Below are 17,011 nucleotides of genomic sequence, written 5' to 3'. Positions count from 1 at the left end.
GTTTTCTCAACCAACGGACAACTATTTTATAAGATTGAACCTGAACCTGAGTAAAAACTAAAGAATAAATTGCTGTTGTTGGATAAGATTGTCCACAATTCCATGCTGTATTGTTGTTGGTATCATAGGAGAGATGACAGGCAAAATTCAGTAATACCAAGTACAGAAATACTTTGAGCTTTCAAGGTGACAGTGTGAAGAAAGACAATTGTATGTTTCCAAGTGCTTTGTTGGTATAGCCTTTAATTAAATTCTGGTCACCAAGGAGGGTTGTGTACGCATGGTATCAATATTATTGTCCTTGTTAAACGCGTTGATCACATGAGTCAAAATGAAACATAAATGTGTGGCCCTTGGTGAAGTTGTTGCTCTTTTAGAGAAGCCCTGGCTTGCCTCAGACATCCACCTCACAACAGACATCTTTTCTCACACGAAGCCCATGTTCTCAGCATGTCACATACATCCATATGTAACCATGAAGTTGTCTCAATTACTGTGAATGCCAAGAAAGCATGAAATCGTTTTTGATGTATGCGACTTCAAGTGAACATAGCCATGGAGCTAAAAATGTGGCTAGACCCCTGAGACTGAACACACAGTACACAAATGATTGCTATTAGAAAAAGAAAAATCTATGCTGTCCATCTTGACCGATGAGCGATTGGCACAGTGTATTCCTAAATTGGATACAGCATAGCTGTCATGTCTTTCTGTCGACAACAATCTGTACAGTCTGTTGATAAAGTATAACTTTGACAAAGGGTCAGAGATACATTCGGAGCAACAAAAATAACAGCTAATTAATTGAGGGCAAAAACAACCTTTGAGCAGAAACATTTTAGAAAAAGGCAAAGAGCTAAATTGCCAAACATAATTGTAATTCTTGTTTTTATTTTTAATCAATGATATAATCTTGGCTTTTTTTAAAAGTAAATAAGCTAGCAAGCTGAAAATGCTTTGATTTTACAACTGCAAAAACTGTCTATGAAACAGAAACTTTCACCCTCCCAAAAAGGGGTTGCTAAAGGCGACTACACCTCATTCAATTTTAATATCTCTACATACCATAGAGTTGTGTGAAAATAATGAAGGACATCTCATTGACATCAAAGAGTACTTCGTAATGTCCCTGATCACATGACCCCACCTTTCCAAACAACTATAGAGATTTTAACCCATTTAGGCCTAGGATTATTGACTGCTTTAACTACTAAAAAATAGCAGATATACAAGCTCACAGCGCGGCACCGAGTTCCGCGCTGCAAGCTTGTAGATCTGCTATTTTTGAAAAATCATGATTTTTCTTTGCAAGTCTTTGAATATATCCATTTAGAAGTGAACATTTGTAAATCAAATATTTGCTTCTGGGGGGTCCCTGGAACTACATATTTTGAGATGGGGGTCCGTGGCCGAATACCAGTAATTTTGAGGGTCCTAGACATGAGAAAGTTTGAGAACAACATGATTTAGGGGAAGGATTTAGAAGTCGGGTCAAAGATCGGGTCAAAGATATTCAAAGACTTGCACTCATTTTCACGATTTTTCAAAAATAGCAGATCTACAAGCTCGCAGCGCGGCACTCGGTGCCGCGCTGTGGGCTTGTATATCTGCTATTTTTCTAAAGTTAAAGCATAAAATAATGCTTAGTGGTTAAAATCTAATGCGACTCGGGCACGTTCCAGGTATTTGAGAGTTAATCACATAACAAAATATTAAAATGAGTGTCATTCACCGTTGTGGGACCATAAGAAAGGATAAGTTTTCAAACACGTAGCTTGGTTGGAACTGCCTACAACCATCCAAAATTAAACAATAAAGCAATCTGTCCTGCTGACTGACTGACTAGTACTAACATAAAACTTAAAGAATGCCCATTTTAAAATCATTTGACAACAGCTTGTCAAACTCAGTGCGGAAATCGGGATAACTGCAGTAGGTTAATGGCACTTCGAGTAGTGCTTCACAAGTATCAGCAACAAGTTTTCTGTCTAGACCCGATTCACCACTGAAGCTAACTTTAATCTTCTCTACAGACATGACATTACAAGCTGTACAGAAACGAAGAATCTTCTGGGCTTTGCTTTGGTCAGCATTTTTTACGTAACGTTGCAGGTAACTAAAGGCCTTCTGTTCTCTCTGTGTCAGAATCAACTTTGTTGCTTGAAGTAGTCGAGCCACTTTTGGGCCGGTTGCCGTCTTTGACTGATACAGGCACAGGACACTTTCTTTGTCAGTCAGTTTCAGTTGAACATCAGCCATTGACTTGGAGAAGCAATCTATTATATTTTCTGCGTCTTGAATAATGACTTTATGAGCCATTGAATGAAAGGCATCTTGCAGGTCATCTTTGGGAGGCACACAGTAACCCATCCTGGTGAAAAGCTCACACAAACCTTCATCACTTTCATCCTTTGTGCCCTGGAGAGCCTTTTCAGCTACTGATCGCTCACTGGGGGAGATGAACTCACGGAAAGAGCTCAACAAAACATCATTTGGTACAGAGTCTTTTCCATGAATACATGATATAATGAACGCCTTGGACAGCTTCACTGGCAATACCCCATGGTCTAAGAGGCCTTTGGCCCAGATCCTGCCCACTGCGACCCATTGTGCCTCTGAATAATCTGGTCTCATACACGGAACTCTTTCCTCTTCACCCTCAAACTGTTCTAGAACCTTCTCCCAGAAAGCACAGTAAATGTCCCTTGACACTACAGTGTCATCTATAGCCTTCTCGTTTACGAACGACATCCTCAGTTTGCAATCCATAATGCTGCTGTCCATGAAAACTGCCAAAAGATCATCAGAAACGTTGACCCTGTGGATTAGAGCATGCCGCACTTCTCTAAGAATCTCTGGATTGTCAGCTGATTTGGCTGGGGAAACAAGCTGGGGTGATTGTGAAGGCACTTCGTCTGGCGGTGGCGGTGAATTCATCATGGGGCTCCCAGACTAGAAGGGGGGGGGGGGAGGGGTAGAGAAACCATATTTAACATTGACGCCCATATTGTGACATGGAAACCCATATTTTATGGGAGGGGTGGGGGGCATATTACCTGTGAACTCACTTCAGCATGTGTGGGAGAGGCAGACAGTGGAGAACTCAAAGATGGCTCATCTATTTCAGGACCATTCTGTTGGAAACAAAACCATGTACATATTACATGAAGGTAGATGGGGCGCTCGGGTGGCACAGTGGAAAAGTGCCTGTCCACCACCAGGAAGACAGGTGGTTGTACTGTGTGCACAGTGCACACCCCATAACCCACACACTGCACATCATTTCAGAGCTCATATCTTTGAACGGGTAAGGGCTAGTATCTAATACATTAAAGTTTTCCAGCGCTTCCTTCTTACCTCAAAAGAAAGGTAGGCATATACCTTTCTTTAGTACTTAGGGATTATTGTTCTTTACACTTCTCCAAAGTACTAACACTCTGTCACTTGTAAGAACCATCCTCTAGAGACAGCGTCACGCGACAAAAGAACAGATCTACAGGATTTAAAACATCATGATGAAGCACGTAGTGAGCTTGTGTTTTTTCTCGCATGGTATGCAGTATATTGGACTGCAATCACGCAGCGTTAACATGAGCTAAAAAATCCGTAACTACCAAATAAAAAACCTTTAACAGGACCCGATTTTATTTTTTTCAATACATTTCCAGGAATGGCATGACTGTGAGAATACCCTGATTCATATATTGCAAGAGGGGTGTATGTTACCTGTGAATATTGTAGCGCATCCTCATTCATGGGCACGGTGAACAGTGGAGGCTGGGTGACCGAACTTTCATGGGGGTTATTACTCTCTGCATTCTGAAAGATCTAGAAACATATAAAAGCAATCAAAGCGAATCAAAGTTGCAGTTGTTATGGTGACGGCTCCCCAAGCGAATGGCTGCTCAGTGTTTTTAATACATTCAATGTTGGTTTGTAAGCCTACAGCTGATTGAAGGATGGTTCAATGCAAAGGATGAATTTAACCCATGTGTGTGTGACAGTGACAACACATTGAGGTACTACTTTTACAATTATTGTTATCAGAACAGCCTCTAAACATGTTGAGTAGGTGAGCTACATTGACCCAGAAAACCACAGCTTACTTGTGAGACCAGATTCTAAAAATGTTTTCTAAATACTGACAGTTTTCTGAAAAACGTATGTCAGTTTCTATGGCAGCGTGCTCAATATTTTTCTTGTCAAGGACCCCAGAAATTATATGTATTTGGCCACTGACCCCGATCTAGAAATATGTTGTTTCAGGTACCCCCCAGAAGCAAAGATTTGAGTTCAAAATGTTCGCTGTAAAAGAATATTGAAAGATTTGCACACATTCTCATGAATTTTCAAAAATAGCAGATCTACAAGCTCGTAGCATGGCACTCGGCGCTGGAGGTATGGAGGTGTCATAACTTTGGCTGCTTTGAAGGCCAGCATCAATGTTTTGGATACAGTGCGGGCAGCAACTGGGAGCAAGTGGAGGGAGCGGAGAAGGGGGAAATGTGAAAATGTGGGTTGACTGAAGACTAAGCGTGCCGTGGCATTTTGGATCAAATGGAGGGGCTTAAGTGCACATGCCGGGAGGCCAGTGAGGAAAGAGTTACAGTAGTCAAGTTTAGATATGACTGATGTCTGGATGAGGAGCTGGGCTGACTCCTGGGTAAGGAAGGGCCTGATCCTACGGATGTTATAGAGTGTGAACCTACAGGATCGGGTGACTGATGCAATGTGTGCCTTGAATGAGAGCTGGCTGTCCAGGATGACACCATTTTCATTAGCTAAAGCATAAAGTGACAAAAAGGGGTTCCCGTCCTGAATGGGTTAAATTGAAGGGAGGGAGACAGCTTACCTGTGAACCATGAAGCACCTCTTGTATGGGTGGGGTGGGTGTTGGCATATCCGTATCATTCTGTAGGATTAGCAAACATGCATTCCAATTAAAAAAGTTGGGGCAACATATCATTTGACACTGGAAATCAAAATATGGGAAATAAACTTTTACATTTTGGGATTGTAAGCCTCTAGTATCATAGTGCAGTAAGTACAGTAACAGCAGGGGAAACAGCTAAGTCAGCTATTCCTATATATGGAGTTCCATATATGAGTAATCTCCATAAATGGGCAGTAAGTGAGAGCTTTCATTTGTTGATTGTATAGGTTCTGATGTCACGATGAGTCAGTGAGATATATATGGAGATCCCTGACGATAAATAGACCATATATGGACATGTGATAAGGTTATGTCCGAGTGATTGTGTTGGCCTGTAAACAATATATATGGCTATAATTTCCTATTTACATGTCAATGTGTCAGGATGCGCTGCATTGGAGCCATTTTACACAATTTTTTACACTACTGGATATATTACTACTTAAAGATTTTATGAAGAAAATCGTGAAATAACCTGAGACACGTTGTCAGCCTCGGCATGTGCTTCACCACTCATTTCTGGAAGGAAATCAAAGAGTAAAGATTTATATTTTAGGATGGTCATTAAAATTTGGCTTGTCAAGTAAATTAATCCATGGTCTCAAAGATGCCATACCATTATGTCTGCTCCTAGTGATTCTCCCCGTATAAACTCTTCTCCGTTTTGACTTCATGGAAACTATGAATATAGGGAAAATATAAAAACAAATGTTGTGTTGTTGATGAACAATACATATTTTCAAACAATGCTATTAGCGGAAAATAAATGACAGTGCTTACTTAGGCACATACTGACAGTGCTTACTTAGGCACATACATTTAAAGATAAACAGAACTCCAGACAATGCTAGCATAATCACTATTCTGGCCTACACCAGACTTTCTATTTAAGCCGCTTACTTTAGTTCTGACATATATGCAATCTTCATAGACTGACTGAGACGTAAGTGCATACTCAAATTCATAGTAGATCTATTGGCAGCAATAAATTTGCTAAGGGAACATGGGTGAAACATTACCCCACCCTAAAAGCTAGGGCGTTAGATGCCATTGCAGAAGCAAATGATACACACAGACAAACAGCTTGTTAGCATTTACCACGACAAGCTGTAATGAAGACCGTTTCAAATTTTGTTACAGCTTGGAATTATGTTGGCTAGCCCTCAAAAATTAACACATTCAAGTACTGAATTAATTCTTTAGCATGATTAATGGTGGTTTCAATCTAACGGCGTTAAGCGTTTATTCACCATGTAAACACGCACAGGTTTAAGCCAAAATAATTTATCATGAGGGTCACAAATCACTACAGTTACAATATAGTTGAGAAGGGAACACGAGTGAAACCATTGGCTGTATGAGTGAAACATGAATCCACCATGGCTACAGCTTTTAATTGGTTCATATTTAGGACATTGATTTGTTGATACCGGGTGTCCTGGGCCCGTGAGGACAGGTAGAGACTGGAAACTGTATCGTAAACATATTACTACGGTAAACATATCGTGCAGAAATGTGACGTTAGCGCATTAAATAGCTAGCAGTTCGAGCAAGGTGGTGTTATGAATAGATGATTAAATTACAGTTTGTTAGTTACGTTCGCAGCGGGTAAAAGTACATTAACTAACTACATAGCCAGGCTGCTCATAATCCTTTTCGCCGGAAATCCAGTTCTTCATATGAAAAGTCTCATGGACTTATCTCCGATTCCATTCCCAACTTGTTTGTATCGCCCCCGTTTTTCAACGGAGGATAACTAGAGAATGTATCGTTAAGGTTAAGATCTCCCCTTCTCTGTGTGAAAGGGGAGATCAATGTGCGACAGATCGTGCACGGACTGCTTTAAAAAAGTTGTCAAAGTTGTACTTTTACCCACTGCTAGCTAGCGTCACTAAAACAACGTCAGTTAATCATGCGTCTGTGGCTTAATGCTAGCTCTGAAAAAACTGAGCTAGCAGTTTGTTATATGAATTTAAAAAAAGCGAATCCAATTTAAAAAAAGACTATTAAAACGCATCTTGTGGCATCCTTGATAGTTGACCTTGTACCAGTGAATCGTACCGTCATGAAACTACCTTTTCCTATGCAAACAGCTCATAAAATATCAATCCATGAATGTTTCATAGCTAGCTTAGTGCTAGTTAGCTTAATGCTAGCGTCCAAACCGATTCCGAGGCAGTGAGTCCAACTGCTATACATACAGAAAGGGCTAATGTGACTTAAGACAAGCAGCGTTCAGCTACAATATCTGAAGCGCTGCGGTATCGATTAAAATAATTATTTATTTACCGTTTAAGCTAGGGTGACCAGACGTCCCAGTTTACCCGGGACAGTCCCGTTTTCAAGCTGCGTGTCCCAGTGTCCCGACAAATATCTCTAAAACACTAATATGTCCCGGTTTTCAACATTCACTGCAAAATTGTCCCGGTTTTCGCCAGAATTAAAATAATAGTAGCTGTTTTCAGTGGTTGCATAGACATTTATCATGTTTTTTTCATGAAAACATGCTCACCTAACCAATCAGAAAACATGAACAAATTCATTGCGTGTCTGAATTCAATGCTGAGGCTGTTTGTCAATCACTCACTGCCTGTTTGCAACCCTGCGGTGCGTGTGTGCGCGTGCACAAACGTTAGAGAATGGGCAAACGCGTGCGCGGTAATGTGCGCATTGCTTTTAGGGTCCCGGTTTTATGCAACAGTGTTTCGCGTCCCGGTTTGAGTGGCTGAAAATATGGTCACCCTAGTTTAAGCTGACGTGGAACTTGAAGCTTGCTGCGTGTGGCCGGCTGGCTGTGGTTTTATTTCAAGTGCTGGACTGTATGCTGTTTATTCCGGTCTCACCCGAATAGCCCCCTGTGATTGGCTGAACCGGACGTAGGGAGCGCTCGGTTGTAGTCACTTGGACCGCGCGAGGTGCACCAAAACCCAATTATCATTGCGTTTATCGTGCGCTTGCCCAGGCCTTACGGCCTGGGCATAAATATAACGATTGCACTGTCGTGGACAGTAACTGGCTGGCGTATCTAACCATAAAACGAGCGCTCCCTTCATAGACAGCCTTGGCTCGCACTGCTGTGTCAAGGCCCCCTGGCTCCCCCTGCTGGTCAGGGGGAGGCCAGGTCAGGCCATGTGCGGCGTTCTGAAGTAATGTCTGATGTGCGTGTTGACACAGAAGTGCGTGTTGAAATACGGAGTCCGTTTTGAAATACGGAGTCCGTATTGGAACACGGAGTGCGTCTTGGAATACGGAGTGCGTGTTGGGAACACAGAGTGCGTGTTTGAAAAAAAGACAATAACACCAAATTACAAAAATGTTCCTCAAAAAGACAAAGTAAAAAAAAAAAAAAAAAAAAAAAACACCAAATTACAAAAATGTTCCCCAAAAAGACAAAGTAAAAAAAAAAAAAAAAGTAAAAAAAATAAAAAATAAAAAAAAAATACATAAAAAACCAAAAACGTTCCTGGAAAAAACAAAAATAACACCAAAATACAAACTGGTTGCTGAAAAAAAATATGGCGATATTTGGCCCCTAGGGGGCTCCGTACGTTCACGATACCCAGCGGATCAGAAAACGAAAAAAACATTTTGATGACAGTGGAGAAGATGATGTTGTGTTGGATGGGAAAAGCAAATTAAAAATAGAAACATTTAATGTGGTTATTGATAAGTTGGTTAGCTGTCTTGACCACAGACTTGAGGCGTATAAGCACGTCTGTGATCTGTTTGCTGTTCTGTTCATTCCTGAGCTCGCTGGTGACACTGAAGTAATTGATAAAGCAAACACGCTTGCTTCTGCTTATCCATCAGATTTAAATGCATCAGATTTCGCTGATGAAATGATTCAATTCAGATCTTTCATTCGACCAACAACTCAAGGTCTTGTCTTGCCTCCGCCCAAACTCCTGAAAACAATAATTGGTTCTTCATCGCAGTCAACATTTCCGAATGTATTCATTGCACTGCGACTCTATCTCACGCTGCCTGTCAGCAATTGTGAGGGAGAACGGTCCTTTTCCCAAATGGCAAGGATTAAAAATGAATTAAGAACCAGACTGACCCAGAGGCGCTTAAACAGCCTGTCAGTCATGGCAATTGAGTCAGAACTTGTCCGAGGGTTAAATTTCGATGCTCTCATCCATGATTTCGCCACAAAGAAAGCCAGGAGAAAGGAAATTGGTGTGTAGGCACATTTAGATTTAGGCTAAACTTCTGAACGACACCCCAAGCAATTAGGCCTATGCACTATGTCAATGTCTTTATTATTTTAAGTTAAATACTGTGTAATGTTTTATTTGTGATTGAGCATGGCCTCCGCATTGTTAAAATAATGTGTATTTTATTATTTTTATTTTTGTGGTTTGTTTGTTCTTGAAAGCAATAGTAGGCTAGTGCACTGATTATACACGCACCTTACTTTATAGGCCTCACTCGGCCTCCGCATTTCTTTTATTTATTTGTTATTGTTTATTGTTGGCAGTGGTGGATAAAGTACCCACATTTGTTACTTTACTTAAGTAAAAGTATCATTACTGCATTATGGGAATACTCTGTCCGGAAAGTCCATAATTAAAAATGTACTTGTGTAAAAATAGACTAATTTGGTAAAATACATATAAATAAATAAATATAGGGCTTAATTAATAATCAAAAATCTACAAACTAACTAGTGTTTTAAATTAAGTAAAGTAAAAGTTTTGGAAATACTAGAAAATACTCGAGTAAAGTAGGCTACAAATGCATCATAATTGTATCCTATACTTAAATAAATGTGCTTGCTTTCCACCACTGATTGTTGAAGTGACTGAGGTGTGTGACCTTAGGTGTGTGATATTTAAGTTAAAATACTGTACTGTTTTATGCTATTTTATTTTGTTTGTATGTTTTGCTATTATTGAAATTAATAGCCATATGAACGCACCAGGCGTATTGTATAATGCCTGCCTCTGCTCCATTAGAATAGGCAGCAGCCTGAGCGTGAACGTTGAGAATAAAGCAGAACTGATATTGATTTCATTTATGTCTGGTCAGAGTTATTTATATTTATAACTGATGTTCTAGCTATGTGATCAGTGTGGTTCTGTTGCGCGCACGGGACTCCGCAAGCCGCTGCCGAGCGCCGCTCGCGTCCCGTACCGGCCCGCGACCACCGCACCGAGGCGTCCGGCCGGCGACCACGCCGGTGCGGGTGTGGTGGTCGCGGGCCGGTACGGTACGCGAGTGGCGCGGTGCGGGACGCGTGCGGGCGGGGGCCTGTGCGACGTGGCTGCACAGGGCCTATATTTCAATTAAGCCGTCCCTGCCTAAGGTAGGTAGGTAGGTAGGTAGGTACTTTATTGACCCCCGAGGGGAAATTCAAGCGTTACAGCAGCTCATAAAGACATCAATGAAAACACATGATGATAATACATATCTAAAAGAAATGCATCTAAGCAAGTTAAAATGTTACTAAATAACTGACAAACCAAACCAAAACATTACTAATAGAGATCTGAAAAACGTGTATCCCACATCCCCCCTCCTAACTGGCCTGGTCAAGCCACCCAGATGAGGAGTTGTCTTATTGCTGTGGGCAGAAATAATCTCCTATAGCGTTCGTTTTTGCAAATTGGATGTAACAGTCTGTTGCTAAAGGAGCTTTTCTGTCCTTTCACAGCATCATGTAGGGGGTGACCTCCTGGGAGATGGCAGAGTTCTAGGTGTCATTTCACTATCTACAGTATGTACATTTTAGTTCTTAAATAATGATGTTGTTGCTTTCCAAAATTACAGAGGATCCGGCAGCATTCCTTTTCCAGTGTTCTTTCCTTATAGACAAATATGGCATTGACAACGGAGCTACAAAATGAATGTTACATAGTATATCGTCACTGTCGGGCAGAAACCTTGTATCTCCAAGTTTCAAATTTGCTAATTTTTTCGCAAAGTAAAGCACTGCTTCATCACACATGGCCGTCGCACAAAAATAGTGAAAACAGCTGATCTACAAGCACACAACGCCTCAACGGTTTTGGACATACAAGGTTTCCACCCGACAACGACGATATGACTTTAAATCCCTTTGCCAAATGATTCTGGATTTTTACCTAAGGAAATACAGAACCAGCAATACCATATGTGGTGTGTTGTTATTATATAACCTTGTTGTGACAAATTGACAAATTAACAAAGCTCTCTTCATTGTGCACTGTTGAAAGCATGATAAATATTATATTTCTTTATCAACACGTCCAAGTCTCAAGACTCAAGCCAGGATCGGTTCATTGAGTCCATTATCTATGTCAAAAGGGAGCACTGGCCAAACTTGAATGGTGCATGGCCCAAAGTTTCTTGACCCGTTGTTCTGCTGTGTTCCTATCAAACTGGCACACCCCTCTATCATAAATAAATCAGGTACACAGTGTTCCTTTAGTAAATAACAATCGCCTGTGAGAATGTTCTCAAATTAATGAGAATTGAATGTTCTCAAATGAATGAGCATTGAATGGGGTGCTATATAAGCAAATAAATGGAAAATACTGGGAAATTCAATACATTCTTTGAGTGTGATTTATTGTCCTGCCCCATGCTATATAGCTATACTTTAAGTCAAATGTTGTTTAGTGGCAATATTGCCAAAAGCATGACATCATAATAGAGTCTAATCACAGTTGCCATCTACTACTTAAGTTGTTATATGGACTATTTTATTGTCCTGTGTACCATATGTCCTCACACACTATCTCGTACTCATGCAGTAAATGATAAAAATAGGATTTAATAGCCTGAACCATGTAGCAAGGCGTCCTCACCATGATAAACCATGTTAAAATTTAACAGTCTTACTAGAACATTCTTGAAAGCCTGGTTAGCACAGCTGTTTGATTAAAATAATGATAAAACTTCCTGACCTTGACTTAAGTTTTGTTTTGGATTGTATACAAAAGAATCCATGATAACAAGTAGTACCTAATGCACATTCCAAGCTTGTGAATGATAAGATAGTATTGTTTACGGAGATTTTATTATTTTGGATTAATGTCAACTTTATATATTTTCTGGGCGGTTATATATTTATTGAAGTATACTTTTGTATTGTGTGTATTTTAGTTCTGCATGCGATGCGGCTCTAAGGATGGTTATGTCGGTTAGATCAGTCTGTCTGTCTGTCCACACTAAACTGGGTGGAATGCCTTCATACTTCGGGGGCGTCACACCAAATTCTGGGCCCTGGGTACAAGGATTCACTGTGGGCCCCCCATGAATGTTAACTATTGAAAAATAGCAGATATAGAAGCTCACAGCGCGGCAACAAAGTGCCATGCTGCGAGCTTGTAGATCTGCTATTTTTTTAAATGTGTGCAAGAAACCTATGTTTCCATGTCAGTGGTGCTCAAACGTTTTCATGTCAAGGACCCCCAAGATGATACCAGTATGTATTTGGCCATGGACCCCCATCTCAAAATATTTAGTTCCAAGGACCTCCCAGAAGCAAAATTTGAGTTACAAAGGTTCGCTTAAAAAATACATATATTCAAAGTTTTGCACACATTTTCACGACTTTTAAAAAATAGCAGATCTACAAGCTCGCAGCACGGCACTTGCTGCCGCGCTGTGAGCTTGTATATCTGCTATTTTTCAATATCTAAAGTTAGGGCCCCTCCACCTTGGGCCCTAGTAACTCAGTCCCACTCCCCCCCCCCCCCTTGTGACGCCCCTGTTCATACTTGCTGAGCACATCCATGATTCACATAACCATGATCCATGATCATGATCACTAACCATCAGAGTAACCTCATGAAAAAATTCAATGAAAGGGGGATAAGAGGAATAAAGGTTATTTCTACATCAGGAGCCAATAACACTGAAAGGCAGGTCTGCGTAGTTGAGTTGATGGTGACATACGTAATCCTTACAAGGGCTTCAAAGGGATAAGATGGGGTTAGAGCTGGGGCAAAGGTAAATGATGATATCACCATTCTTTTCTGAGGACAGCAAAAACACTACCACATTATCAGGTTCACGTTATCATACCGTATGACGTGTCTGACATATATGTCATGGTACTTGAACCGAATATCTCTGCTTCCCTTGCCGGGAATGCTGGTGAGCTCCAGGTATGGTACACACTGCACACAAAATGAAGTGGAAACTGAGCTACACTTCCTAACTGCCTGTCCACTGCACCAAGATATCAGAGACACATACTTCCCACAGATCATAACCACCCAAGGAGAGTTTGAAAACATGACCAATGATGAAAAATTCCCATACCGACGAAGGTATGGGAAGTAAAACAATGTGCAAACAGATTTGTGAGCTGCTGTGATCGGAGAAGGATATCAAATGGAACCCAATCACCTTAAAAACCATTGTATATATCCCTGCTCTGCCTGCATGTAACCTTGACGCATGAAAACTGTTACACTCTTTTCACCTGTACATTTTTTGTTCCGATTGTATTGTATTGTATTGTGTGTACACTTCTGCTTTGGCAATGTAAACATATGTTTTCTCATGCCAATAAAGCCCTTTGAATTGAATTGAATTGAATTGAATTGAATTGAATTGAATTGAATTGAATTGTTTGGTATCTATTCAAAGGTGGTGGGACATTTTTGATGATAACAATTTTGTATTGCCTGGCATCGAATCTGATGGCGTTTCTCACCGGGTCTCCACCTTTTGCTGCCTCGAAAACTCAAACACGCCAATATGTAATTTGTGCTCTAAAAAGTCAGCATTGTGTGCAGCACCTCCTGGCCCTGACTCAACCGCACAGCGGTGGTCAAGGAAGCAGTGGAAGAGCTGGGCGAAAATATGGTAACTGTTAATTTGAGGCTGAAGTCATTGAAAGGTACCTGCCAAACCAACCTGCCAACTGGCAGTACAGTGTTTCATGACATCGTAATCCTCACAAACATAGTATGTCAGCGAGCTGCCAAAATGAACCGGGTCTTCATAAACAGCGTTTGGCGGCAACAGAGAAGGAGTAAGAGCAGGTTTAATTGACCTCCAGCAATAAAAAGCTGCTTTTAATCGGTCCAACATGACAACAAATAAGCCTGGTCTTTATAAACAGCGTTTGGCTCATACAAAGGAGTAAGACCAGTTTTAATTGACCTCTAACAATTAAAGCTGATTTTAAACGGTCCAACATGACAAGCAACTGGTATGTTTAGAGTAACCTCATTACGGTAGGCTTGTTTTGTATAAGCATACTTAAGCGGTGGTATATATATATATATATATATATATATATATATATATATATATATATATATATATATATATATATATATTTTTTTTTTTTTTTTTTTATTTTTTCAAGTAAAACACATTTTGTTGTACGAGTAAATCAACGAGTATATATATATATATATATATATATATATATATATATATATATATATATATATATATGTATGTATGTATATATACATATATATATACATATATATATATATATATATTTTGTGTGTGTGTGTGTGTGTGTGTGTGTGTGTGTGTGTGTGTGTGTGTGTGTGTGTGTGTGTGTGGGTGTGTGTGTGTGTGTGTGTTACTGTGTGTGTGTGTGTGTGTGTGTGTGTGTGTGTGTGTGTGTGTGTGTGTGTGTGTGTGTGTGTGTGTGTGTTGGTTTTAGGTTAATTGAGTCAGATGTAATGACACATCTATTAGATTAACGTGCAGGTGGTAAACTGGTTTTAGTGAATCATAATACTGAATAGAGGAATGTGACTTCATGAGTATAGTGCCATGTCATGACATCAAAAGAACAGGTTCACACCTTTCTGTCAGCGGTGGTCAGCTCTCTTTGACTATCTGACACTACAACTCTACTACCAAAAGGCAATACTGATCCATGATCAGTTCTAGAACTAACATGCATCCTAGACCTATAGATCACAGAAAGTGATCAAGGTCTGGTTTTGGGGGAGAAATACTGCTTAAATGCTACAACTGGGGTGCATATTGGAGGGTCCACCTCTGAACTGACCTGTGTATGAATTAGTGTCCGACCGATAGGCATTTTTTGTGTCCGATACGATAACCGATTTGAGAGAGGGGACAGTCACCGATAACCGATATGCAACCGATACGTATATGTATGCATAATGAAAACAGGCCTTTTTCTGTGTGGATTGCATGTGCAAAGACTTTGCCCCATGATTATGCAAAGGTACAGTGAGGTTTACTACATACAGCTGCTTTCTTAAACACGTCAGTCAAGGTGTCTGAGAAAAAGAGAGTGACACAGAGACATATCGTCGGGTGAAAACCTTGTACGTCCAAAACAGTTCGTTTTGCATTTGTCATTTTAAAAATGATTTAAACCAGTGAAAACAGCCGATCTACAAGCACACAACGCCGTTGTGTGCTTGTAGATCTGCTGTTTTCGCTGCTTTTGTTTGACAGCCTTGAATGATGAAGCAGGGCTTTACTTTGCGAAATAACGTACACTTTTGAAACTTGGAGATACGAGGTTTCCACCCGACAACCACGATATACTGTAGTATATCGTGGTAGTATACTGTAGTCCAACTGCCTGTTTGAGTGTGTGGTATAATGCCTGTGAGGACAAGCCAGGCTTGTTACGAGTCTTCATTAAACATGTTGTGCTGATGTTTTAATAATTATTACTATTTCTCTATCGGGGAGACATTTCACCGATACGATGTGATCCGATATGACCAAATAAGGGCATATCGGTGGGTCGGACGCCAGTATGAACGCATGAATGAGAGAAGACTGTACCTGTGGAAGAACAGCAGGATGGACAGCATGGTCTGATCAATGTTGCTGTTGCAGATGCCCTCGTTGAGCAGGAAGCACGGGTCCCTCACCACCGACTCCAGGGAGTCCTGCCTCATGATGATGTTGTTCAGCTTGTCCGTGTTCAGGTTGTGGTACATCAGCTGGTCGCGGAGCTGGCGGAAGTGGCTGACGCTGGGGCTGGTGGGGCTTCCGGGGAAGCCCGTGGGGCTGAGCGCTGCCGACCCGGACCCCATGGAGTCGTCGGCGGCGCCGTTGGCCAGGTCCAGGCAGCAGCTGCAGCAGTCCAGGCCGATGGGCGAGGGGAGGTCTCCGTCTGACATCTCAGCATATGGCAGGGGATGCTCAGGAGTCTGCAGGCAGGTGCCGTGCTCTCAGAGATGAATCAGCAAGGCAGAAGACAAGAGAGGTTCACAGGGAACGGAACTGAGAAAACGAGAACTAAGCCCCCTCCGACTTGTTTCTACTTTTTCCCCTGCGGTTCCTGCGCGTGAAGGTGCGACCGATGTGGAGCGACACGCAGAAAGTCAGGAAGGAGATTGCGCTCCTCCTTTCAGACAAACAGACAGACAGACAGACAGACAGACAGACAGACAGACAGGAGAGGCGTGGTATTGGACAGCATCCAAGGAGGTGCTCAGGCTGTTGAAGTGTCCCGTCACGTCTCGTCTCCGCTCCACTCCAGGGGCCAGGACAGTGCAGAGAAGAAGAGGCAGGTTGGGTTCCTCCCTGAGAAGTACAGTCACGCTGTGCAACTCTCTCCCTGAGCTTCCCCTCCTGTGGCTCTGCCTCGTTCAGCCTTTTGTTCGGGAGGCCGAGCTCTGTTCCAATGTGTTGCTACTGTGGCAGCAGCAGCTGAGTGAACGCCCCGGACACACACACATACAGTGTTCACACACACACACACACACACACACACACACACACACACACACACACACACACACACACACACACACACACAGCGATTCAGCAGGAGGAGTGCTCGTGAAAGCAAAACCCAGAAGCTGCTTAGCACTTTTTCCCCCTACACTTTTTATTATTTTTTTCCCTTGGCCTGCATGCTTAGAGACAGAGGGAGGGGAGCGAGCAGGGAGGGAGGAGAAGAGAGAATAGGAGAGGGAGGGAAGAATAGGAGGGAGGGTGGGGAAAGCCCTGTGATTGGTAAAAAAGGCACAAGCCTGTGGCGTGCACAGTGTTTCTCTCTCTCAGTCTGCATTCGGAGCGAAGGAGAATGAGACAGTGGGAAAGAGGGTGGGACAGGAGTCCTGAAGCATGCTTAAAACGTGCACGTATACAGTCGTCTCCGCCCTGCCGTGCTTGACA

General features: G+C 41.7%; 1 protein-coding gene across 2 annotated transcripts; it reads right to left on the bottom strand.

The window, feature by feature from the left end:
- Positions 1-2,877: 2,877 nt before the first annotated feature.
- On the bottom strand, positions 2,878-16,643 carry LOC308290367 (uncharacterized protein). Of its 2 annotated transcripts, none has more exons than XM_080732168.1 (7): positions 15,668-16,643; positions 5,550-5,612; positions 5,409-5,452; positions 4,853-4,912; positions 3,727-3,828; positions 3,057-3,134; positions 2,878-2,952 (listed from the first exon to the last, which is right to left on the bottom strand). In XM_080732168.1, exons 1-2 carry the CDS (start codon positions 16,006-16,008, stop codon positions 5,564-5,566), a joined length of 390 nt encoding a protein of 129 aa, XP_080588294.1. In that variant the 5' UTR covers positions 16,009-16,643; the 3' UTR covers positions 2,878-2,952; positions 3,057-3,134; positions 3,727-3,828; positions 4,853-4,912; positions 5,409-5,452; positions 5,550-5,563. The 2 variants fall into 2 exon arrangements, with proteins under 2 accessions (XP_080588294.1, XP_080588295.1); XM_080732169.1 differs by having other exon boundaries at positions 2,918-2,952; positions 3,069-3,134.
- Positions 16,644-17,011: the final 368 nt, after the last annotated feature.

This window comes from Nannobrachium achirus (genome assembly GCF_963921795.1).
Source record: "Nannobrachium achirus genome assembly, chromosome: 8".
Classification (NCBI taxonomy): domain Eukaryota; kingdom Metazoa; phylum Chordata; class Actinopteri; order Myctophiformes; family Myctophidae; genus Nannobrachium; species Nannobrachium achirus.
The sequence above is the reverse complement of the archived record's forward strand: the minus strand, read 5'-3'. Positions and strand labels throughout refer to the sequence as shown.